The sequence below is a fragment of the Trichosurus vulpecula genome, chromosome 2 (genome assembly GCF_011100635.1).
Source record: "Trichosurus vulpecula isolate mTriVul1 chromosome 2, mTriVul1.pri, whole genome shotgun sequence".
NCBI classification, from domain to species: domain Eukaryota; kingdom Metazoa; phylum Chordata; class Mammalia; order Diprotodontia; family Phalangeridae; genus Trichosurus; species Trichosurus vulpecula.
The window spans coordinates 449,380,920-449,407,151 of NC_050574.1; the positions used below are offsets into that span (position 1 = coordinate 449,380,920).

The 26,232-nt window shown below is 37.6% G+C and overlaps 1 protein-coding gene across 1 annotated transcript; it reads left to right on the top strand.

The window, feature by feature from the left end:
* The first annotated feature begins 2,261 nt into the window (after nucleotides 1–2,261).
* On the top strand, nucleotides 2,262–3,628 carry LOC118840287 (fructose-bisphosphate aldolase A-like). Its single transcript, XM_036747760.1, has one exon. The coding sequence runs from the start codon at nucleotides 2,327–2,329 to the stop codon at nucleotides 3,419–3,421; it is 1,095 nt and encodes a 364-aa protein (XP_036603655.1). The 5' UTR covers nucleotides 2,262–2,326; the 3' UTR covers nucleotides 3,422–3,628.
* The last annotated feature ends 22,604 nt before the right edge of the window (nucleotides 3,629–26,232 follow it).

Consider the following 26,232-nt stretch of genomic DNA (forward strand, 5'->3'; position numbering starts at 1 on the left):
ATCTGTGGAGATCCTTGGAAAGCAACCAATTGATCCTTGGTTTCCTCATCTGTAAAACAGTCATGATAAGTGAGGTGTTTTTTGGATGCGTGATGGCAGGGATTGTGTTTTTCTCTGTATCTCCAGCCATTAACACAGTTCCTGGATGACAGTAAATGTTTAATAAATCATTCTTGACTAATTGCCCTGTATCCTAGAATTGTTTTAAGGATAATATACAAAACACTTTTAAAAACTTCCAAATTCTATGGAAAAGTTGTTTGTTAATATTCATGAATTGTGAAATAATTTGTATTTAGAAGAATGGTATGTAAACTTATCATTTTCATTCCTTTATCTTTTATTTCCAATGTTTACTCTTTCAACTGTTTGATTTTACCTGAAGAAATCAGTCACCAGAAACAGCAAAGATACACGTGCTCTCTTCAAAAGAGCTTCCACCCTTGATGAAAAGAAAAAGTTTCCAAACTTCCAAATGGATATGAGGGAGACAGTGTATGAAAGCAATGAAAAGCAGGATAACTGTGCTCTGACAGCTAACATAAAAAGAGCTATGACAAAAAAAAATTCAACTAATCTCACGTGGGTGGAAACCTCAGTCAAAAGAAATTTCATCAAGGAGATGTTAAAAAATTGTCATGCTGGAGATAGGAAAGATAGAAGCTTTCTACACCTCTACTAAAACAAAATGAACATTGTCAAACAATTGGACAAGTGTGCTATTGGACACTAAAAAGAATCAAGTCAATTTTTTTTAATTCCCAAGAAAGAAATAAGTGAATATTTACCTTGTTTATCAATATGGGGTAGAATAACACAAGTAAACAAAATTGAATACTAACTTGAGTTTGAGTATATTCTTTAGGTTGTGGTAGACAACAAATTGCAGACGCACTATGGAGAAATATGACAGACTCCCTCCCTTCAGGATGCCTACAGTCATTGAGGAGGTAAGATATGAATACCCATGAAAAGATCACATTGTATAATATAAATGCTAAATGAGTAGTTCAGGGATTAAATTCTTTTATGAATTGTGAGTGGAGATAGATCATTTTGAGTTGGGTGATAAGGGAAGGCTTCACCAAAAAAAGGTAGAACTTGAGCTTAACCTTGAAAGCTCTGTTAGTTCAGGCACTAAGGTTATTTTTTAATAGGCCAAAAGCATTTAAAGTAAGAACAAGGGCCCCCAAATTTTTCCCAATGAGAAACTATTTTCTTTTTATTTCCTCAAAATTGTCTGCTTGCTAATGGGATTGGAAGCAGCTGGGGCTTATACCACGTAGGAGAAGTCTTTGGCTTTAAATAGCTAAAGGGTAATAAGAGAAGACAAGATTAATTAAAAAAAACTAGTTCAATAAAGTATTTAGAAATGAGATTTTTATAACTGTAGCAGATCGTAAGTGTATAAGAGATGATTGACTGGATGCGTCTTGTTTTGGGGTGACCACATCATAATGCTTCAGAGTGTGAGGGTAGCCACCAAGCTACAAGCTATTTTCTATACTGAAAAGAGCTGAATGGCTTGGGTGGAAATGATGTGGGATGCAGGTGGGTAAATTTCAAGGTATGGTGGTTAAGAAAATAATAGTAGCTCAAGAAGACCTTCTTTCTCCATGTCTGAACCTGTCCTCGTGTATATTGCACCACTCCAATAACAGTGAACAACTGAAAAGAGCATTAAGAATCTTATAGAGTTTTAGCCTATGAGCAGCTATTACAGAAAGTGGTCCGAAGGCAAGATCAGAGGTTTCCGCAAGAACGGTGAGCGGAAAGGATGAAAGAGGAAACTCGCTGGCTCCCAAAGGCTGTAGCTGATGGATTTGAAACTAAGCACCTAAAGTATGACCTAGAAACCTTGGACTTAGGACTGCATAAAGAATACTTGGGAGTTACTTAGAAGGAGACTTTGGTTCAACTATATCACATGTAGCATTTTTAAAATATTTTGACTTTGTTCTTGTTTTATTCTGTTGTTGCTGTTTTGAATTCTGTGAGGCTGATTGGAGATATGTGTCCCAACAAGTCACATTTTTTGATCAATTCCATCAGGCTAAGCTGATGTTGAATTGAAGCTTGAAGGGAAAAGAGAAAAGTTTCTTTTGTGGGGGGGAGGCGGGGCTGAATCAGACCAAAAGCCTAGATTGAGTAGACATTTGCATTGAGAAAAGGGCAACCTAGAAAATAAATCTTTGAGAACCACAAAGAGCTTGATATTTCACCTGAATAACATCCGATCTTAAATGGAGTGAATAGGCAGAAGTTCGGTTCTCGACCGTAAGCGGTCTGCTTTCTGCCGGAAACTACCAGCACAGCCAAGGAAAACATGCCTTACCAACACCCAGCGTTGACACCGGAGCAAAAGAAAGAACTGTCTGATATAGCTCACCGAATTGTTGCTCCGGGCAAGGGAATCTTGGCAGCAGATGAGTCTACCGGTAGCATTGCAAAGCGGCTGCAGTCCATTGGAACTGAGAACACAGAGGAAAATCGACGCCTCTACAGGCAGTTGCTTCTGACAGCAGACGATCGCGTGAACAACTGTATTGGAGGTGTTATCCTTTTCCATGAGACACTCTACCAGAAAGCTGATGATGGCCGTCCTTTCCCCAAAGTCATAAAGGCAAAGGGTGGCATTGTGGGCATCAAGGTGGACAAAGGTGTAGTGCCCCTGGCAGGGACCAATGGCGAGACTACCACCCAAGGTCTGGATGGGCTGAGTGAGCGCTGTGCCCAGTATAAGAAGGATGGAGCTGACTTTGCCAAGTGGCGTTGTGTACTGAAGATTGGGGATAATACGCCTTCTCCACTTGCCATCATGGAGAATGCCAATGTGCTGGCCCGATATGCCAGCATTTGCCAGCAGAATGGCATCGTCCCCATCGTGGAGCCAGAAATTCTCCCTGATGGAGAACATGATCTGAAGCGTTGTCAGTATGTCACTGAGAAGGTCCTGGCTGCTGTCTACAAAGCTTTGAGTGACCACCACGTCTATCTGGAAGGGACCTTGCTGAAGCCTAACATGGTCACCCCTGGCCATGCCTGTACCCAGAAGTATTCACATGAGGAGATTGCAATGGCAACTGTGACTGCCCTTCGCCGGAGTGTGCCTCCTGCAGTCACCGGTATCACCTTTCTTTCTGGGGGTCAGAGTGAAGAAGATGCCTCCATCAATCTGAATGCCATCAATACCTGCCCCTTGCATAAGCCATGGGCCCTGACCTTTTCTTATGGTCGAGCCCTGCAGGCATCTGCCCTTAAGACCTGGGGTGGAAAGAAAGAAAATGTCAAGGCTGCCCAAGAGGAATATATTAAGCGGGCCACGGCTAACAGCCAAGCTGCTCAAGGCAAGTATACTCCAAGTGGAAAGTCAGGAGCTGCAGCCAGCGAGTCTCTCTTTGTCTCTAACCATGCCTACTAACTTAAGTCAAGGCCTTCCACCTGGGTATGCCCTAACACTCCAGGCCATCCCTCACAGTCCAGGAAGAGGCTGAGATCCCAGAGCTTTGTGCTGACCTCTCCCATCACTCCTAACTTGTGTGGTATTGTTGCTCTCTGGTGAATCTAGTGACCCCTCCTCAGCCCACTTTTTCCAATAAACAACTATTTAACAAGGAAAAAAAAAAAATGGAGTGAATAACAGCTAGGGTGAGCTTGGGATTTCCTAGGCCTATCCTGAGATAATTCTTTAATGCAGGGGGACAACTGGGTACCAATAGCCCAGTGGGATCATTTATGTGTATGTATGCATATATATGTGTGTCTATGTCTACATATGTATACATGTGTATACATATGGATACTACTATATACGCCTACATTACAAATGTTTATGTATACATATACATATATGTAGAAATAGTCTTCATTTCTTATAGAAAGAATGATAATTGATATCTCAGATAAATACCAATTGGTGAATTATTTTATGAAAAATTTTATTGTGTGAGACGGCATTAGTGATATATTATATTTATTTTTGTTGTCATAGGGATAAAAAATAAAATCTAAGATTAGTAGAATCGCATCAGATGATCAAGCAACATAAGTGAATTTTCAAGTACAACTAGAAAATAGAAATGTTGCTGGGGTGTGAAGATATTAGAGACTTGCATCAAAACTGAACTAATAAGAAATAACTATTTTAGGTTTAGATGATAAGTTGAAGGAAGAGTGTTTATTCACTGGAAAAATTTATAATGTGAAGAAGTATGGAAATGTGTGAACGCTTGTGCTAAAATGTAATGTGTTATCAAAAATATATAGAAATTAATTAGTAACGGATTTTGGGGACATTTGCTTCATAAATCCACATGTTACTATATTGTGTCATGAAAAGAGTTTTGAGATGAAAAATGAAATGTGTAGGTTTCAATAATTATCATCTTTGTCATCATCACACTAAATATAACTGTTACTAGAGTATGTCTGGATAGGTGTTGGAATTCGCTATATTGCAGAGATGTCTTCATTTAAACATGGCTTCTTTTTTTCCTGCAAGCTTTTAAAAAGTTGCTGTTACTATTATACACATTCAGTTCTCTAAAAATGTTGAGGTACCAATTCTTTCTTTCCCCCCAACCCTTGCCAACACATTGTGAAGTCAAGAAATGTGATATCAAATATATTTGTGAAATCATATAAAATATATTAGTCATGTTGTAAAAAAAAGAAAAGAGAAGAGAAGAAAAATAAAGTGAAAAAAGTTTCAATCTGCATCCAGACTCCATCAGTCTTTTTCTCTGGATGTGAATATCATTTTTTATTGTGCATCCTTTGGAATTGTCTTGGATTATTGTATTGGTCAGAATACTTCAGTCATTTACAATTCATCATTGGACAATATTGCTACTACTGTGTACAATATTCTCCTGGTTCTGCTCACTTCACTTTATATCAGTTCCTGTAACTCTTTCTAGCTTTGTCTTAAAGTATCCTCCTCATCATTTGTTATGGCATAATAGTATTGCACCACAATCATATTCCATAAATAGTTTAGCCAGTCCTCAGTTGATAATCATCACCTCAATTTCTAATTTTTGCCACCACAAAAAGAGCTGCTATATTTTTGTATATATAGGTACCATTGTCTTTTCTTTGATCCCTTTGAGATGGATACCTAGTAGTAGTATTGCTGCATTAAAGCTTATGTAGTTTGATAACCCTTTGGGCATAGTTCCAAATTGCTCTCCAGAATGGTTGGATCAGTTCACCACTGCACCAACAGTGCATTAGTGTTCCAATTTTTCCACATCCTATCCAACATTTGTTGGATTTTCCTTTTTTTTCTTTTTTCCTTTTTCTTTTCTGCCATATTTTCCTTTTCTGTCATATTAACCAATCTAATAGGCATGAGGCGGCATTACAAAGTCATTTTAATTCACATTGCTCTAATCAATAATGATTTAGAGCATTTTATGTGTCTATAGATAGCTTTTCTTTCTTCTTCTAAAAATGGTTTGTTCATATCTCTTGAAAATTAACCAGTTGGGGAATGACTTGTATTCTTATAAATTTAACCCAATTCTCTATATATTTGAGAAATGAGGTCTTTATTTGAGAAACTTGCTATATTTTCCCCCATTTTCCTGTTTTCTTCCTAATCTTAGCTGATTGGTTTTGATTGTATCAAAACTTCTTTAATTTCATGTAATCAAAATTATCCATTCTATATCCCATAATGTTTTCTATCTCATGTTTGGTCACAAATTATTTTCTCATCCATAGATATGAAAGGTAAAATTCTCCATGCACTCCTAATTTGGTAGTTGTAGAGGGCCAGCTCTGAGAAAGTCCATTCTTGAATAAGATACAGGCCAGGTTTTCCTTGAAGCCTGTTCTTGCCCTTGGGGTGATAACAGCACGTGGGCTCTCCAAACCCCTCGTTGGCACACACACACACACACACACTCTCCAAGCCTCCTCGGCACACACGTGCTTTCTCCAAAACGCCCACGGCACACTTGTGCTAAACACCACCTGTGGGCTGTTAACACAATATTGTTTATGGCAAAAGGGGAACAAAGCACATGGGAAGTAATGCTACATAACAAATATCTCACATGTGAATTTGTTGATCTGCTTGCCTAAAAAGGTATATACCCTTAAAAAGGTATATAAAGCCTTTTTCTTCAGCTTAATAAATGGAGCTGTCCTATACTCTCTCACCTGGCCAGTGTAATCTTTTCACTCTCCACAGCATTTGGCCATCTCTGGCCAATTTGGCACCACAGCCACTGGCAGCAAGGGGTGCCCGAACAAGGGACCCTGAGGCAAGGGACACCTGAAGCAGACGAAACCAAAGCAAACGGACCCAAAGAAGACGGACCCAAGGGGAACACAGACCCAAAGCAGACGAACCTGAAGCAGACGGGTTCAGAGAACAGAGGCTCTGAAAGAGTGAGTCTCCCGCGGAGAGGCCCTGGCAAAAAAAGGAGCTCCGATTGGCAAACACTGTGGACTAAGATCACAGCAATAATCTTTCCTCTCTTTTACTTTCACTTTCCTATTCTAAGGTAATCACCAGGTTTATACGGGGATTAGAGAGATGGAGAAGATGCAACAGGGAGAAAGAGACCGAGAATACTATATGGAAGCCTTAAAGAAGCTAGTAAGGGAAAGAGGTCTCTTAATAACAACTACCCAAATTACAAGAATTTTTAGAGACAAAAGAGATGGGCACATTTCCCCTGCAGTCATGGATCTGCCCCAGGTCATCTTAAAAATCAGGGTCTCCAAGACCCCAATAAAGCATGGCACCTGGCCTCTGTTACATTCCTCAGGGCCAAGCAATTTGTGTAAAGGATTCAAAAATTCCTCTCTGTGTTTCCTGTCTCTGTGTCTATGTTCTGTATGTGTGTTTCTGTGTGGAGTGTGTAATCTGACACCCTGTAATGTCCACTATCTGTCTTTCTCTCCCTCCCAGACTCCAATCTCTTCAGAGGAATGGGAAGGCAGTGGAGAGAAAAAGAGAGAGAGAAATGTTTTCTTGTTTAGGTTTTGTTGTGGAAAAGGCAAATTGGAGAATAGCACAATTGATTTTGATAAAATATGAAACCACAGGGAATCATTTTCAGAAGGATTTGAAAACACAAGAAGAGATACCTTCTAGGTACAAGATATTACAGAAAAAGACCAACTTTGAATCAATCATCGCAGACCAACTTTGGCCAAAAGCCTGGCCACTAGTAACAAGTAATATGTCACTGCAAGGAGGAGGGACAGTCACCATCCCAAAACAAAGTACAGGGTTGTTAAGCTGGGAGGTAGAGAAACAGAGAGGAAAATTCAGACCATCTGTTTTATCACATCTACCTATCAATCTATGGGGGAGAGACCTCTTGGGATATATGAAGGTCACTATACAATCTCATCACCCCAGGATTTTTAAGAAGGGCCACTGTCATAAATTCTAAGAATAGGGCACCTAAGATAACCTGGAAGGATGGGCCCAGGTATGGATCGAACAGCGGCCTTTAATATCAGAAAAACTACAGGCCCTTACTGATATTGGTAATGAACAATTAAAAGCGGGGCACATTGAAAGCTCCAACAGTCCTTGGAATTCTCCTATTTTCGCTATAAGAAAGCAATCTGGAAAATGGAGAATGTTTACCGATTCGAGAAAAATTAGTGTTAGAATGGAAACTATGGGAAATCTTCAACCAGGACTCCCCACACCTAACATGATACCTAGGGACTGGCCTTTATGGATCATAGATTTAAAAGATTGTTTCTATACTATTACATTACATCCCACAGATTATAAATATTTCCCTTTCTGATATAGGGAGCCAAGATGGCGGCTGGTAAGCAGGGACTAGAGCAAGCTCCGTACCCGAGTCCCTCCAAAAACCTATAAAAAATGGCTCTGAACCAATTCTAGAACGGCAGAACCCACAGAACAGCAGAAGGAAGCAGGGCTCCAGCCCAGGACAGCCTGGATGGTCTCTGGGTGAGGTCTATTCCACACGGAGCTGGGAGCTGGGAGCTGGGAATGGAGTGGAGCAGAGCCCAGCCTGAGCGGCGTGGACCATCCAGACCAGAAGCCGGGCGGAGGGGGCCCTAGCGCCCTGAATATGTGAGCTGAGGCAGTTACCAGACCCCTCGACCCACAAACACCAAAGACTGTGGAGAAGGTTAGTGGGAAAAGCTGCAGGAGTGGAAGGAGTTCACAGTTCGGCTTCCAGCCCTGGGGGCAGCGGAGGTGGGGCAGCTACCTCTGTTGTTACTTCCGGCTCCAGGCCCACCTGGTGGGAGGAATTAAGTGGCGGATCAGAGCAGGAGTGCAACACCCTGCTGAAGATCTAAGCCCAGGCTGGACTGGGGGTTCTTGGGGAAGGAGTAGTGCGGGTCTGACAGAGCTGGCACCTCCCCCCAAAACGTGGAACATAGAACTCGTTAGTCTACAAGCAGTCATACCCCACTGAAAAACTCAAGGGTCAAGTTAGTTGGTTGGGAATATGGCCAGGCAGCGAAAACGCACCCAAATTCAGTCTCAGACTTTGGATTCTTTCTTTGGTGACAAAGAAGACCAAAACATACAGCCTAAAGAAGACAACAAAGTCATAGAGCCTACAACCAAAGCCTCCAAGAAAAACATGAACTGGCCCCAGGCCATAGAAGAACTCAAAAAGGATTTGGAAAAGCAAGTTAGAGAAGTAGAGGAAAAATTGGGAGGAGAAATGAGAAGGATGCGAGAAAACCATGAAAAACAAGTCAATGACTTGCTAAAGGAGACCCAAAAAAATACTGAAAAATACACTGAAGAAAACAACACCTTAAAAAACAGACTAACTCAAATGGCAAAAGATCTCCAAAAAGCCAATGAGGAGAAGAATGCCTTGAAAGGCAGAATTAGCCAAATGGAAAAGGAGGTCCAAAAGACCACTGAAGAAAATACTACTTTAAAAATTAGATTGGAGCAAGTGGAAGATAGTGACTTTATGAGAAATCAGGATATTATAAAACAGAACCAAAGGAATGAAAAAATGGAAGACAATGTGAAATATCTCCTTGGAAAAACCACTGACCTGGAAAATAGATCCAGGAGAGATAATTTAAAAATTATTGGACTACCTGAAAGCCATGATCAAAAAAAGAGCCTAGATACCATCTTTCAAGAAATTATCAAGGAGAACTGCCCTGATATTCTAGAGCCACAGGGCAAAATAGAAATTGAAAGAATCCATCAATCGCCTCCTCAAATAGATCCCAAAAAGAAATCTCCTAGGAATATTGTCGCCAAATTCCAGAGCTCCCAGATCAAGGAGAAAATACTGCAAGCAGCCAGAAAGAAACAATTTGAGTATTGTGGAAACCCAATCAGAATAACCAAAGATCTGGCAGCTTCTACATTAAGAGATCGAAGGGCTTGGAATGCTATATTCCGGAGGTCAATGGAACTAGGATTAAAACCTAGAATCACCTACCCAGCAAAACTGAGTATCATGCTCCAAGATAAAATATGGATTTTCAATAAAATAGAGGACTTTCAAGCTTTCTCAGTGAAAAGACCAGAACTGAATAGAAAATTTGACTTTCAAACACAAGAATCAAGACAAGCATGAAAAGGTAATCAAGAAACGGAAATTGCAAGGGACTTACTAAAGCTGAACTGTTTTGTTTACATTCCTACATGGAAAGATGATGTGTATGATTCATGAGACCTCAGTATTAGGGTAGTTGAAGGGAATATGCATGTATATATATATATATATATATATATATATATATATATATATGTATGTATATGTTTATGTATATATAAGTGAATGTGTATGTATGTATGTACATACCTATGTATATATGTATGTATGTGTATGTATGTGTATATATATGTGTGTGTGTGTGTTTTTATATATATGTATGTATGTGTATATATATATATATATACATATATATATACACGTAAAAGAGAGAGAGCAGACACAGGGTGAGTTGAAGATGAAGGGAAGATATCTAAAAGAAATAAAATGAAATTAAGGGATGAGAGAGCAACATACTGAGAGAGGGAGATAGGGAGAGATAGAATGGGGTGGATTATCTCACATAAAGGTGGCAAGAGGAAGCAGTTCTGCGGGAGGAGGGGAGAGGGCAGGTGAGGGGGGAATGAGTGGACCTTGCTCTCATCAGATTTGGCCTGAGGGGGAATACCATACATACTCAGTTGGGTATCTTACCCCACAGGAAAGAAGAGGGAAGAAGATAAAAAAAAAATAAAAGGGGGGGGGATGATGGAGGGGAGGGCAGATGGGGGTGGAAGTATCAAAACAAACACTTTGGAAAGGGGACAGGGTCAAGGGAGAAAATTCAATAAAGCGGGATGGGTTGGGAAGGAACAAAATGTAGTTAGCCTTTCACAACATGAGTATTGTGGAAGGATTATACATAATGATACATGTGTGGCCTAGGTTGAATTGCTCGACTTCTTAGGGCGGGTGGGTGGGAAGGGAAGAGGGGAGAGAATTTGGAACTCAAAGTTTTAAAATCAGATGTTCAAAAACAAAAAAAGTTTTTGCATGCAACTAAAAAATAAGATACACAGGCAATGGGGCGTAGAAATTTATCTTGCCCTACAAGAAAGGAAGGGAAAAGGGGATGAGAGGGGATGGGGGTGATAGAGGGGAGGGCTGACTGGGGAACAGGGCAACCAGAATACAAGCCATCTTGGAGTGAGGGGGAGGGTAGAAATGGGGAGAAAATTTGTAATTCAAACTGTTGTGAAAATCAATGCTGAAAACCAAATATGTTAAATAAATAAATTTAAATTAATTAATTAAATAAATAAATAAATAAATAAATGTTTCCCTTTCTCCTTGCCTTCTGTTAATCTCAAGGAACCTCATAAGAGATTCCAATGGAAAGTCCTACCACAAGGGATGAAAAATAGTCCCACTGTGTATCAACAATATGTAGGACAAGCTTTACAACCTATAAGAGAGAAATAGCCCAAAGCTTATCTCATTCATAACATGGATGACATACTGTGCTCATATCCACTGGCAAAGATTTTTGAGCCTCATTTTACAGGAAACTGAGGCACAATTAAAAAATTACGGACTTGTCATTGCCCCAGACACAATACAACTTGTTCCTCCATATTCACATTTAGGGTAGACACTAAGTCCCACATCAGTAACACCTACAAAAATCTCTATTCGTAGACAAGAGCTTAAGACACTCAATGATTTTCAAAAGCTCCTTGGGGATATTGGGTTTGTCCTCACCTACAAATGAGTACCCAAGAGTTGGTAGAACTATTCAAGATCTTAAAGGGAGATCTACACCCCAGTTTTCCTTGACAATTGACCCCACAAGCCTCACAACAACTGACAAAAGTTGAGGAGGCTCTCCAAAAGCGCCAAACATATAGGATTGATCTCAAGCACCTGGCTAGAAGTTACTATCCTCCCTACACCAAAAATTCCTTTTGGGGCTTTACATCAACAAAATGACATCATGAAATGAATTTATTTGCCATTTCAAGGCTCAAGAAGCATTTTTCCTTACCTTCAAATGGTTGCTCAACTCCTTCAGAAAAGCACAAAAAGAGTCACATTGCTGACAGGAATAGACTACATGATGTTCATCAGTCATATACTAAAGAACAGGTCAAACTTCTACTAGCTAATGACCTTGACTGGCAAGTTTCTCTAATGATGTATCAAGGTCCCATTGATTCAATAATTAAGCACCCCACATTCCAATTCTTAATGCCTTACCAGTGGATATTTCGCACAATTGTTACGTGCTATCCTATATTCCATGCTAGGACAATATTCACTGATGCAACTCAGCACTGCCGAGCATGCTATTTCTCCCCACCAGATATAAAACAAATAACTACTACACCATTTTCCTCTACACAGCAAAATGAGCTGTATGCTATAATAGTTGCATTAAAGGACTTTTCTGTACCACTTAACATTATATCTGATAGCAAATAAGCTGTCTATGTAATCCAACATATTTGAGGCTGCCCAAAAAATATTTGCTACAGGCCATTGTAGAAAGACGTAACAAGGACATTAAAATTCTCTTAGAAAAACAAAAGAAAGGAAGAAGCAGGTAGGAGAAAAGGATAAGAAGAAGGTTGGTTCTGCCCAGTCACAATAGTCCTCCTGCATGGAGGGAAGCAGGCAAAGGGCACCAGTATTAACCCTTTCCTTGGGTCCATGTTAATTCTCTTTATTTAGCAAATTGCCAAGGCCCCTGGAAACTATCTGCATGGGCAAGATCATCAGCCCTGGGAAAAGAACTTGTTTGAGTTATGTAAATTCTAAACAATCAACTTGGCTTGCTGTGAAATTGTAGGTTTATTGTACAATAGATAGAAAAGATTCTAATGATTGACTTTTACAGCAGGACAAGTTATTTACGGCCCCAGGCCCACCTGGTGGGAAGAATTAAGTGGCAGATCAGAGCTGGAGTGCAGAGCCTGCTTAGATGTGAGTTGTGGTCTGGGTTGGCTGTTCTTGGGGGAGGAAGAGCACTGGCATGGTGGAGCTTGATGTGTAGAAATAGCTCTGAAAACAATAGGACAGTCCCCCAAGCCTGGGACAAAGTACTCTTTGCTCTACAAGCAGTCATACCCCGAAGAAAAACTCAAGGGTCAAGTAGTTGGCTGGGAAGATGGCCAGGCAGTGAAAACAGACTCAGATTCAGACTAAGACTTTGGAATCTTTCTGTGGTGACAAAGAAGACCAAAACATACAGCCAGAAGAAGTCAACAAAGTCAAAGAGACTACATCAAAAGCCTCCAAGAAATACATGAAGTGGTCTCAGGCCATGGAAGAGCTCAAAAAGGATTTGGCAAAGCAAGTTAGAGAAGTAGAGGAAAAATTGGGAAGAGAAATGGGAGTGATGCAAGAAAACCATGAAAAACAAGTCAGTGACTTGCTAAAGGAGACCCCAAAAAATACTGAAGAAAATAACACCTTAAAAAATAGACTAACTCAAAGGGGAAAAGAGCTCCAAAAAGCCAATGAGGAGAAGAATGCCTTGAAAGGCAGAATTAGCCAAATGGAAAAGGAGGTCCAAAAGACCACTGAAGAAAATACTACCTTAAAAATTAGATTGGAGCAAGTGGAAGCTAGTGACTTTATCAGTAATCAAGATGTTATAAAACAGAACCAAAGGAATGCAAAAATGGAAGACGAGGTGAAATATCTCATTGCAAAAACCACTGACCTGGAAAATAGATCCAGGAGAGATAATTTAATAATTATTAGACTAACCGAAAGCCATGATTTAAAAAAAGAGCCTAGAGATCATCTTTCAAGAAATAATTAAGGAGAACTTCCCCGATATTCTAGAGCCAGAGGGTAAAAAAGAAATTGAAAGAATCCACCAATTGCCTCCTGAAAGACATCTCAAAAAGAAAACTCCTAGGAATATTGTCGCCAAATTCCAGAGCTCCCAGACAAAGGAAAAAATACTGCAAACATCCAGAAAGAAACAATTTGAGTATTGTGGAAACACAATCAGAATAATACAAGATCTAACAGCTTCCACATTAAGGAATCGAAGGGATTGGAATAGTATATTCTGGAGTTGAATGGAGCTAGGACTAAAACCAAGAATCACCTACCCAGCAAAACTGAGTATCATGCTCCAAGGCAAAATATGGATTTTCAATAAAATAGAGGACTTTCAAGCTTTCTCAGTGAAAAGACCAGAACTGAATAGAAAATTTGACTTTCAAACACAAGAATCAAGAGAAGCATGAAAAGATAATCAAGAAACGGAAATTGCAAGGGACTTACTAAAGTTGAACTGTTTTGTTTACATTCCTACATGGAAAGATGACGGGTATAATTCATAAGACCTCAGTATTAGGGTAGCTGAAGGGAATATACATATACATATACATATATATACATATATATATATACATATATATATATATATATATATATATATATATATAGACAGAGGGCATGGTGTGCTTTGAATATGAAGGGATGATATCTAAAAAAATAAAATCCAATTAAGGCATGAAAGAGGAATATATTGAGAGAGAGAGAGAATGGGAGAGATAGAGTAGGGTAAATTTTCTCACATAAAAGTGTCAAGAAAAAGCAATTCTGTAGGATGGGAAGAGGGGGCAGATGAGGGGGAATGAGTGAATCTTGCTCTCATCAAATTTGACCTGAGGAGGGAATAACATACACACTCAATTGGGTATCTTATCCCACAGGAAAGAAGGAGGAAGGAGATAAAAAGGAGGGATGATAGAAAGGAGGGCAGATAGGGGGAGGAGGTAATCAAAAGCAAAAACTTTTGAAAAGGGACAGGGTCAAGGGAGAAAACTGAATAAAGAGTGATAGGATAGGAGGGAGCAAAATAGAGTTAGTCTTTCACAACCTGATTACCGTGGAAGGGATTTGCATAATGATACACATGTGGCCTATGTTGAATTGCTTGCCTTCTTAGGGAGAGTGGGTGGGGAGTGAAGAGGGGAGAGAATTTGGAACTCAAAGTTTTAAAAGCAGATGTTCAAAAAAAAAAGTTTTTGTAGGCAACTAGGAAATAAGATATAAAGGCAATGGGGCATAGAAATTTATCTTGCCCTACAAGAAAGTAAGGGAAAAGGGGAGGGGGGAGTGGGGTGACAGAAGGGAGGGCTGACTGGGGAACAGGGCAATCAGAATATATGCCATCTTGGAATGGAGGGGAGGGTAGAAATGGGGAGAAAATTTGTAATTCAGACTCTTGTGAAAGTCAATGCTGAAAACTAAAAATATTAAATAAATAAATAATAATTAAAATAGAAAAAATATCACCTTAAGATGTTCACTTTATTTTAAAGGATTCTAAGAACAGCAGCATTTTTCCTGTAATCAGTCTCCCACTGTTAGCCAATGTGAGATTCTATTACAGCACCTTTTTGACTAGGAAACTGTGACATCTAGGAATTCTGCATTAACTTGAGACTTCTTTTGTTATTACCAACTTAGTAAAGCTTTATAAATAATGGTAAAAATGCATGTGAGCCAATTAGGGCTCGCTTTGTAAATATTCCTTAAGCAATGTGAGCATGTTATTCTCTTATTTGATTCTGAAGTCTTGGTACAATTAACGATGCTAAAAAGAACAATGATTTGTGGTTTATTTCATAAATGCCATCAAAGAAACATGACATGACTAAAAGTTTAAGATTCTATATGCATTGTGTTAAAAATTGACTATTTAATGTATTTATGTATGTACCGAAGCCTGCTATTAATTCTTTAAATGACATCTCATCCTCCTGATGAGGAAATTAATAATGGATGAATGTCTCTAGGATTCTCTAAGTGTGTCATCATATGTTCTGTGGAGTGATAGTTTTGTTTTCTCATTGACTATTTTATTTCTCCAACTTATTTTTATTGCCTTATTGTTATAACTAACATATCTAATATAATATTAAATTATAGTGGAGATTAAAGGCATCCTTGCTTTACCCCTGATGTTATTGGGAAGGATTCTGGCTTATCCCCATTACAAATAATGCTGTTGATGGTTAGGTACTACTTATTATTTTAAGGAAAGCTCCATTTATTCCTATGTTTCCTAGTATTTTTAATAGAAATGAGTGTTGTGTTTTGTCAGAAATTCTTCTGCACCTAGTGAGATAATCATGTGATTTTTGGTTATTTTGTTATTTACATGGTCAATTAGGCTAATAGTTTTCTTAATATTGAACCAGCCCTGCATTCTTGATATAAATCCAACTTGGCCATTATGTATGATCTTTGTGATATATTGTTAGCATTTTACTTAACATTTTTTACATCAAAGGGGTATATTTAATATTTCTTCTTTTCTGCATTTGATTGTGAGGTTTTCTGCCCTAAGATATAATCAGTTATTTTGAAGGTACAATGTACTGCTGAGAAGATGGTATTCTCCTTTCTATTTCCATTCAATTTTCTTCAGAGGTTTATCATATCTAAGTTTTTCTAAAATTTATTCTTTCTCTTAACTTCTTTATTTTTTGTTAGATTTATCTAGTTCTGAAAGGGTATTGTTGAGGTTCCTCATGAATGTAGTTTTACTATTTCTTCCTTTAAGTCACTTAACAGTTCCTTCAAGAATTTGGATGCTATAGCATTTATTGTTTATATGTTTAGTATTGATATTACTATATTGTTGGAGGTGCCTTTTAGGAAAATGTCTTTTCCATAATAATATATTTAAATTAGCTCTTTTCTTTTGCTTTTTTTGTCTGAGATTTCAACAACTACCCCTGCTTTTTGTTTTTTAACCTTGGCTGAAGGATAATAGATTCTGCTACAGCCCCTTATTTTTTTTTTTACTTTCTCTTTTTCAAGTGTTTTTCTTATAAGAAACATATTCTTGGATTCTGGTTTCTAATCCATTTTGCTGTCTGCTTCTGTTTTATGTGTGAGTCCATAATGCATTCACAGTTACAATTACTGTGTATTCACTTTTTACCCTGTCTTTCCTCAAAAGTCTGTTTTGCTTCTGATCACTGCCTCTTTCATCTGCCTTCCCTTTTATCAGTCCCTGCCCTTTCTGTTATTCCCTTATCCTATTACTTTTATGTTGGATGAGAGAGATTTCTATATCAAATGAGTGTCTTTATTACTCCTCTTTGAGCCCATTACAATGAGAATAAGCATTTCCTACCACACCCATCATTTTTCTCTCTACTTTAAAAGTTCTTCATTGTGCACATCTTTTATGTCAGAAAATGTTCTCCATTCTTCTTCTCTTTCCCACTTCAACCTTCTTTCTCACACCAAAATTTTTAAAAAATCACCCCATCATAATTAACCGACACCTGTGCCCTCTGTCTATGTATACTCCTTCTAACTGCCCTAATAATGATAAAGTCCTTAGGAGTTAAAACTATAATCTTTCCATATAGAAATGTAAACAGTTTAGCCTTACTGAGTACCTTATGATTTCTCTTTCATGTATACCTTTTTATGCTTCTTTTGAGTCTTGTGTTTGAAAATCAAATTTTCTAGTCAGTTCTATTTGGTTTTCATCAGGAATGCTTGAAAGTCTTTTTTTAAAAAAAGTACTCTACTTCATTAAATATCAATTTTTTCCCTTGAAGAATTATACTCAGTTTTGCTGTATAGGTTATTCTTGATGGTTAGTTTCTTTGCTTCCTGGAATGTTATATTGCAAGTCCTCTGCTCTTTTATGTTGGAAGCTGCTTAATCATATTAGGTCCTGACTATAGCTCCATTGATACGTGAATTGTTTCTTTCTGGGTGGTTGCAATATTTTCTCCTTGGACTGGGAGCTCTGTAATTTGGCTATAATATTTCTGGGTTTTCATTTCATTTTCTCTTTCAGGAGGTGATTGGTGGCTTATTGCAGTTTCTATTTTACCATCTAGTTCTAAGCTATCAGGGCAGTTCTCCTCAATAATTTCTCGAAATATGATATCTAAGCTCTTTTTTTGACCATGGCTTTCATGTAGTTCAGTAATCTTATATTATATCTCCTGGATCTGTTTTCCATATGTGTTCTGGTATTTTCAATGATATATTTCACATTGTTTTCTATTTTTTCATTCTTTTAACTTTATGTCTCACAAAGTCATTAGCTTCTACTTGTTCAGTTCTAATTTTTAAGGAATTATTTGCTTCAGTTAGCTTTTATATCTCTTTTTCAATTTGGCCAATTCTGTTCTTTAAGGAGCTCTTCAGTGAACTTTTGTGCCCTTTTCCCTATTTGGCCAATTCTGTTTTTAAAGTGTTATTTGCTCCAATATTTTTGTGCCTCTTTTACTGAGTGGTTGAATTTATTTCATTTTTTTGCATCATTCTCATAAATGTTTCCCAATCTTCCTCTATCTATCTTATTTGATTCTTAAAACTCTTTTTGAGCTCTTCCAGGATTTTTTGTTGGACTTGTGTCCGATTCACATTTTTTGCCTTTGAGACTTTTTAACGATTTTGACATCATTGTCTTCCTCTGAGTTTGTGTCTTGATCTTCCCTGTAACCATAGCAGATTTTTATGGCCAGTTTCTTTTTATTTGTTTGCTCTCTTATCCAGTGTATTTCTTGAATTTTAACTTTACATTAAACTTGGGCTCTGATCTTGACATGGAGGGGGCATAGTCCCAAACTTCACATTTCTGTGCTGCTGGTTTCAGAGCTACTTTTGAAGGTCTATAAGTTTTTGGCACTTCTAAGGTTGCTGCTGCTGCTGCTTGTTTGCTGCTGTTTGTTCTTGAAGAGGAACAGGATGTCAGGAAGGTGATGCCCTGACATGCAAGTCAATTGGATTTAAGTGAGGGAAGGCTGTGCAAAGTCACCAGTCTTACTTTCTCCTCTGGAGACATCTGGGCTCAGTGGCTAAATATGGATCAGGACAACTGGAAATGGCCAAGGATGTAGTGGGGGGACATTGGCCTTTTCAAGCTAACATCTTTAACATGTCTCAGTTTGACTAAGGCAGTGCCCATTAAGGCTTAATAAAAAAGAGGCAAAGAATGGCCTCTTTACTGACCAAAACAAAAACAGTTATTTACATTCATTTTGGGCCAAACAGGGCCCAAACAGTGACCAAGTAGGGGTTGGTCTGAGACCAGAGTGATTTCGAGTTAAGGGTGGTCTTTAAGAGAAAAAAAAAAAACAACAATAAAAAAAGTTTTAGAGATTAAAATTCCCATTTCCTTTGGGCAGAGCATTGGCAGGTAAGGGTATGATATTCTATGTGGAGAGATAAGAAAGAGAAGGAAGAAAGAAAGAGAAGAAAAAGAAGAAAGAGCAAAAGAGAGGAAGGAAGGGAGGAACAAAGAGAGAAAGAAAAAAGAATGAAGAGAGGAAGAGAGAGAGGGAGAGAGGGAGAGAGGGTAAGAGGAAGGAAGGCAGGAAGGAAGGAAGGCAGGCAGGAAGGCAGGAAGTCAGGCAGAAAGGAAGGAATCATGTTGCGTTGCCCTACTGGAATTTCTCTACTCACAGAGATTACTGTTTGCCCTTCGAGTGCTTGAAGAGGACCATGACATCAGGGAGGTGATGCCATGACATGCAGATGAATTGGATTTAACTGGGGGAGGGCTGTGCAAAGTCACCAGTCTCACTGTCTCCTCCGCAGTCATCTGGGCCCAGTGGCCAGATATGGATCAGGACAACTAGAGATGTCCCAGGACGCAGTGGGGGACCTTGGCTTTTTCAAGCTTAATCAAACCAAGGAAAGGTTTGATGACTGCTCTCTTGGTCTGTGCTCTGTTCTTTTCCCAGGAAGGGTCCTGATTCTCCTGCAGTTGCAAATGCAAGTGTTCCTTGCTTCTGACACACACTAGCTGTGTGATCCTAGGCAAACTCCAGGTGGGGAACTTTAGTCTTTGATTAGGAAATTGGATTTGAATTGAGGCAATAAAAGGGAGTAGTAACTAGAGTTTTATACAAGGTGCTGCGACACGATGGAAGTCATACTTAAGTAAAGAAAAGCTCATTCACGAGAAAGCAAGATGGAAAATTCCAAGTGTTTTTAAAGGCTATCTCCAAAGAGTTTTCTTTCCTTTTTAAGGCACCCTCCCAATTATTTGAGGCTGCAGACTTGTACGAAAAGGTAATTATGCCTAAATTTGACCAAGCATTAATGCATTTCCTTAGGCTAGTGTGCACTGACTCAAAGAGAGCTAATCTTTAAACACCATAAACGATTAAGTTTGCCTAGTATTTGAAAATATGTTTTCTTCATTAAGAAAAATCTTCCCTATCAGGAAAATTTCCAAAACAAGTCATTTTGATACTTTGATCCATCCTGTAAAGCGATCTATACTGTCTCCAGTGGTGCAGCCCACTATGGCTGCCCATTCTGTGTGACTTGTACTCCCACAAACCTGCCATAGATCTATGATGGTAGGACTTGGAAGGGGCCTTCCTCATGTTGTTCTGATATTGTGTGGATGCTGATAGAATGCATGGACTGTCTAACAGCTAACTATCCTTCATGAAATAGGACAAGGCATATTTTTCTGTTGTATAAAAGTCGTAATAGTTCTTCCTCATTTTTCCTCACATATATTCCCTCCTCATATTTGCTCCCTTTGTTTCTCCCAAAGCTCAGCTCAAATACCACCTTTTATATAATAAGGTCTTTCCTGATCCTCCTCAGTCCTTCCTCATTACCATTTCTTATTTATATATGTATCTATATGTATGCATATATATATATATTACATATGAACCTTATAGAGGTAAATATATGTGTTGGTACAGATATAGAAAGATAGACACAGATAAATATAGCTATAGATGAAAATGTACATATAGATGTAATGCTCATGTCATCCCCCTTTATAGGATGTAACTTCTTGAAGGCAGGTCCTCTTTCATCTTTGTCTTTGTGTGTTCGGTATCTGCAAAAAGACAATGTGGTATAGTGATCCTGGGGCCAGAAAGACTAGATTTAACTCCCACCTCTAACTTATGCTCCTTATGTGAGCCCACTCAAGTTACTTAGTTTCTTAGTATTCTAGGCCACTCTTTGAAACTATATATTGCAGAGAAGATAATGTCTTACACTGCAAGAAGGAATTGATCAACTCGGAGTTATCTATAACATTGAAATCAAAAGTCTACAGTTCATACACCTAGCACAATACCTGGCACACAGTAAGTCCTTAAGAAATACTTTGGAAATTGATTGGCTAATTACATAGTAAAGTATATTCCACTAGAAAATAGATTTTCAATGGTAATCATTCCCTCAAATATGTCTAGAAAATTTATTAGAATTAACATTTGTGAAAAGCTAAATGAGAACTAATTGGATGCTGAATTTTTTTAATGTACTACAGGCAGCTAAAATTTGAGGAGCCCAATGAAGGTAAAGATATATAGCCCTCTTGATTCATTTTGATTTCCTGGTAATAAGACATTAAGGAGTCACTCCTACAACCAAGTTATCAGTGTTGAAGAAAAAGCGTTTTTTGTTTTGTTTTGCTTCTTTGTCATGGGTTTTCTTTGATGCTTGACAGTTAAGCAGGAATATCTTAGGGGCCTTCTCCAGAGGTGTCTGTGGCTAAGAATTAGGTCTGCCAGGACTTAAACCCTTCAAGTTCAAAAGCACAGGATTCAGTATTGTTAATTGGTGTTGTGGGACACAAGTCTTGTAGTCTGCTTTTGAGAAGAGGACAGAATCTATTAGGCTGTTACTGAAATTCCAAGGTTAGGCTAGCAAGTGAATGTTTATGTGAGATCTCCAAGGTCATTATCACTACAGGAGAAAACAGCCACTGTTCTCTGAAGAGGGGAAAAAACATCCACAAACCTTTGAACTGCAGGAAGAGCCAGCATAGATCGAGAGATTGAAGGGAGCTCAGCATCCCTGTACCTAGATTGGAAACTCTAGATTGCTAATTGAGTCAGTGTTTACTGAGAAAATTTTGTGTTAAGATACAATATCAGAATGCCAAAAATGGATTTATATCGAAACTCATTGATTTATTTTTTTTCTCTTTTTTGTTCTTACATTTTTTTGGTTAAAATGATAATTCAATGAAAGCTGCTCTGAGAGCAAGCATAAATGTTGAAATCCTCTGCTAGCACAACAGAAGTCAGTTTGGTTTTTGGCCTCATGTCATAAGCAGCAATCCAAAAACCATCATAGCATTTAGTTATTTGTTTAAAAGGATCCATTTTAATTAGTTAGATTCAAACAATATTAACTTTTTTCCCCATAGTTACTGTGTCTGTCCAAAGGTGAGGCTATGCTTTCAGGGGGTAATGCTAATCTTGACCATGTTAACCTGAGGCAGGGCTAGAAAAAAGGAAAAGGGGTGGATGCCAAAGGAATCAAAGTGTGCATTTTTCACTATAAAGTGATTTTTTTTTTACTTTAATGAATGCTGAAAATTAGAGAAAATTTATTCTTTGGGAATCATCTTTACCTAAGTTGGAGAAAAATGAAATCAAGTCTAAAAATGTTGGGCTTATTTTCCAGGATTCTGAATCACATCCATATACACTCATCAGATTGAGGGGAATGTATTTTAAATTGTTGCATAAGCTCTCATTATACTATTTTTGCTTTTAATTTTCACACCACTATTCTGTAATGGAAAGAGTGCTGGAACTGAAGACAGAGGGTTCAAATTACAGCTCTGCCATCTTCTTGTAGAACTTAAGGCAAGGCATTGAATCCCTGCAGACCTCAGTTTCTTCGAGAGAAAACTTGATCATAAAATGTTTATATGAACAGATATACCAGTCACTTAATAAACAATTGTTAAATGTCTACTATCTGCCAGGAAAGTCTTACAGTCTGTTTTTTTTTTATAAGAGAAGAGACTCTATTAGGCTGTTCTAAATTCTAAAATACAAAAACTCTAAAATACTAAAAATGTGAGATGTGCTGGGGTTAAAAAGAAGTGCAAAAAATAATTCCTGCTCTCATGGATGTCACAACATGAAAACAATTATGTAGAAAAAAGGTATATGTAAAATACATTTAAGATAATCATTAAAGAGAAGGCACTAGAAATAAGGAGGATCAGGTAAGGCTTCCAGTAAAAAGTCAGATTTTAGCTAGGACTTGAAAGAAGCCAGAGAAGACAAAAAGCAGAGATAAAGAAAGACAGCATTCCAGGTATTAGGAACAGCCATTAAAAATGATGCTCAACAATTTGGAATTATTCATAAAGGTCATACCATTTGATCACTACTAGGACTGTATTCAAAAGAGATAAAAGAAGAAAAAAGTGAAAGGACCTAGGCATACCTATGCATACAAAAATATTCACAGCTACTCTTTTGAATGAGGGCAAAGAATTGGAAATTAAGTGGATGTCCATCAAATAGGGAGTGACTGAACAAGTTGTGGCTAAATAATTTGTGATAGGTGATTGTGATGGAATATTATTTTGCTGTAAGAAATTATGAGCAGGATGGTTTCAGAAAAACTTGGAAAGACTTATAAGAATTCAATCAAAGTGAAGTGATCAGAACCAGGAGAACATTGTAGAGGGTAATAGTGATATCCCATGATGATCAATGGTGAATGATTTGGATATTCTCAGCAATACAATGATTCAAGACAATTCCCCGTGACTTATGATGAAAAATATTCTCCACATCCAAAGAAAGAACTGGTAGAATCTGAATGCAGATCAAAGCATACTTTTTGGTACTTTCTTAACTTTCTTATTTTTTGTTTGTGTTTTCTTTCACAACATGGCAAGACTGCACATGTACAATCCATCTTCTTAAGGAGGGGAGGGAGAGAGGGAAGGAAAGAATCTGGAACCCAAAATTGTAAAATAAATTAATTTTAAAATTTTAAATGTAATTGGAAAAAGTAAAATATGCTTTTTTCAAAAAATGATGATCAGATTTGGAAATTGGAATGTTTTGTTTGAGGAACAGCAAGGAAGCCATTGTCACTAGACTGCAGTGTGTATAGAGCAATGTGAGGGATAGCTGGGATATAATGTGTAAGAAGTCTGGAGAGGAGGAGGAAGGTTATAGAGGGCTTTAAATGCCAAGATTTTTATTTGATCTTGGAAGTGATAGACACTTGAGTTTATTGAGTACAGACATGACATAGTCAGACCTGCACTTCAAGAAGATCATTTTAACAGCTGAGTGGAGAACTGCCTGGACTTGGGAGAAATTTATGGCAAAGATACCAATCAACAGGCTATTGTAATAATTTCAGAGTAAGGTGATAAGGGCCTGGACCATGGTGCTGGAGCCACTATTGCTCCTTTAAAATAAATAGCACTTTTAGGAAATATGTAGAAAAATGGATATGTGAATAAGCAATACTATTGAGTCAGTGACTTGAAGAAAATCTGATGTGTTGATGAAGTTATAATACGGACTTAATAGCCTTTGTTTGTGTCATTGAATACAGGGTTGAATTGTCCCAATGTTCTGTTGCCTAATTTAAATTCTCTTTAATTCAACAATTCAAGTTAACTACTACTTGTCTGGGTTGCTTGGTGACAAAGTAGGTAGAGTGCTGGCTGGGCCTGGAGTTAGGAAGTCTTATCTTCCTGAGTTCAAATATGGCCTCAGACGCTTAATACCTATATGGCCCAGGGTAAGTCACTTGACCCTCTGTGTCTTAGTTTCTTCATCTGTAACATGAACTGAAGAAAGAAATGGCAAACCATTCCAGTATGTTTACCAAGAAAACCACCAAATGAGGTCATGAAGAGTTAGATACAATTGAAAATTGATTGAACACCACCACTGGTCTGTGTTGCTCCCTTATTAAAAGAGCTTTTTCAGTAGGAATTCTACAAAGTAGATCTCCATAACATACTAATAAGCCTAGAGATAGGAAGAAGAATAATATTAAAAGGAATAAGAACTTACATGAATATAGTGCTTTATGATCAAAAAGAACCTGACCTACATTATTTTATTTGATTCCCATAATAAATCCATTCAATATAATAAAACAACTATTGGCTTAAGTTTCTTTATGGGAAAAGTAAGGTACATAGAATTTAGGTTGCTTGCTTAAGGTAATATAACTACTAAGAGGAAGTGATAGGATTCAAATCCAAGTAGTCTTTCAACTATATCATGGTTCTTCTCAGAAGAAAGTAACCTAAAATGAATAAAGCGGGTCTCTCTTGATTCCTACCCACTTTGTTACAAGTTGTACTTTACTAAAAATAGCACAGATTATTAATTTTATCCAGGTACAAAATATCAAACCTGTTCTCAAGTCCAAGTTTATTTTCTAATATAATAGATTTAGGTTTGGAAGGGAACTCAAAAGTCATCTAACCCAAATCCTTGATTTGACAAATAAGGAAACGGAGTAGAATAGACTACTGTGGAGTAGGTAGATGATGTAATAAATTACAGCACGGGACTTGGAGTCAGGAAGATCTGAGTCTAAAACATGCCTTAGATATTGATTTGTTGTGTGGTCCTGGACAAGCTACTTAAACTTTCTATATTTTGCTTTCCTCATCAGTTTAATCAGGATAATAATTAATATTAATAATAATAACATCTAACAAATGGAGTTTCTGTAAGGATCAAACTTTCCTTAATTACTCTAGCCTCTAGTTATCTTCTGCCACCACCATTTATTTTAGAACTTCACCTAGGTGGGAACTTACACTACAATTTAATTTTTTTTTCCCGTTGGATCATAAGCTGATTGAGGGCAAAACATATTTTTGCTTTCATTTTTATCCCCGGCAATAAGCAAAACAAGTGGCATATAAAATTAATAATAACAAATAAATACTTACTAAATAATAAATACTTAACAAATATTTATTTGATGTGGATTTTCATATCATACCTTTCCTGGATCATATCTTAATTCTTTTGGGGTTTACCAGACATATTCAATTGGGCAAGCCTGTGGAGTGGGTAAGCAGTGAGCCATTGATTCAAATGCTTGCTTCATACAGAGATCTTTAAAGATATCTACACAGCTGTCTGTGAGAGATTATGTATGATGTAGACGAATGTGAATTCTAGGGTGTATTAAAGCATTTTGAATTATAGTCCCTAGTTTATACATTATAAATTATTAAACTGGAGGTGCAACTATTTGCTATTTTAAGTAGAATTGAACTTAGAGGATAAAATATCACAATTGAGATCTCAGAATGAACAATTCTATGTAAATAATGAAAATTGTAAAACAAAGGCTATGCATATTATGTACATTGAAATTTTTCTTTCCTTTTAAATTGAGTTCAAGTATATATATATATATATGTATATATGTATATATATTAATTTTTATCAACTACACAAATTTGCTAGTAATGTCTTTTCAGGAAAAAAAAATCACCACTATGTGAGCATATGGTATAATTAAGCTAGGAATTTGTAAATTTTTTAAATCTCTTTTTATGGTCCATAAAGATGTGACAGAAAGTTGAAGGTGAAATGAGAATACACTACATATAAAGTATGTGGCAAGATTTCGAGAAGGTATGCCAACTGGCCAAATCGATTTTTCTATCTTTTTTTTTTCTGCTGGTTAGAGAAAAGAGACTTTAGGTAAGAGATGGGACTAAGCAGGACACTAAAGACTGAAAATGAAAGAATCTTCCAAATAAACAAAGGTAGACATTTCCAAAATACAGAGCTGTTGCTTTTTGTCCTCCATTTTCAGACATCATGGGTGATATGTTGACTTGTATGTGAATTGAATTTAAGTGAGACCAAGTTGTGCAAAATTGTTAGCCTAACTCTTTCCTCCAGAGTTCTCAGAACCCAGTGACAAGACAAAAGCCAGGATATCTGGAGATTGCCCAGGGGGCAGC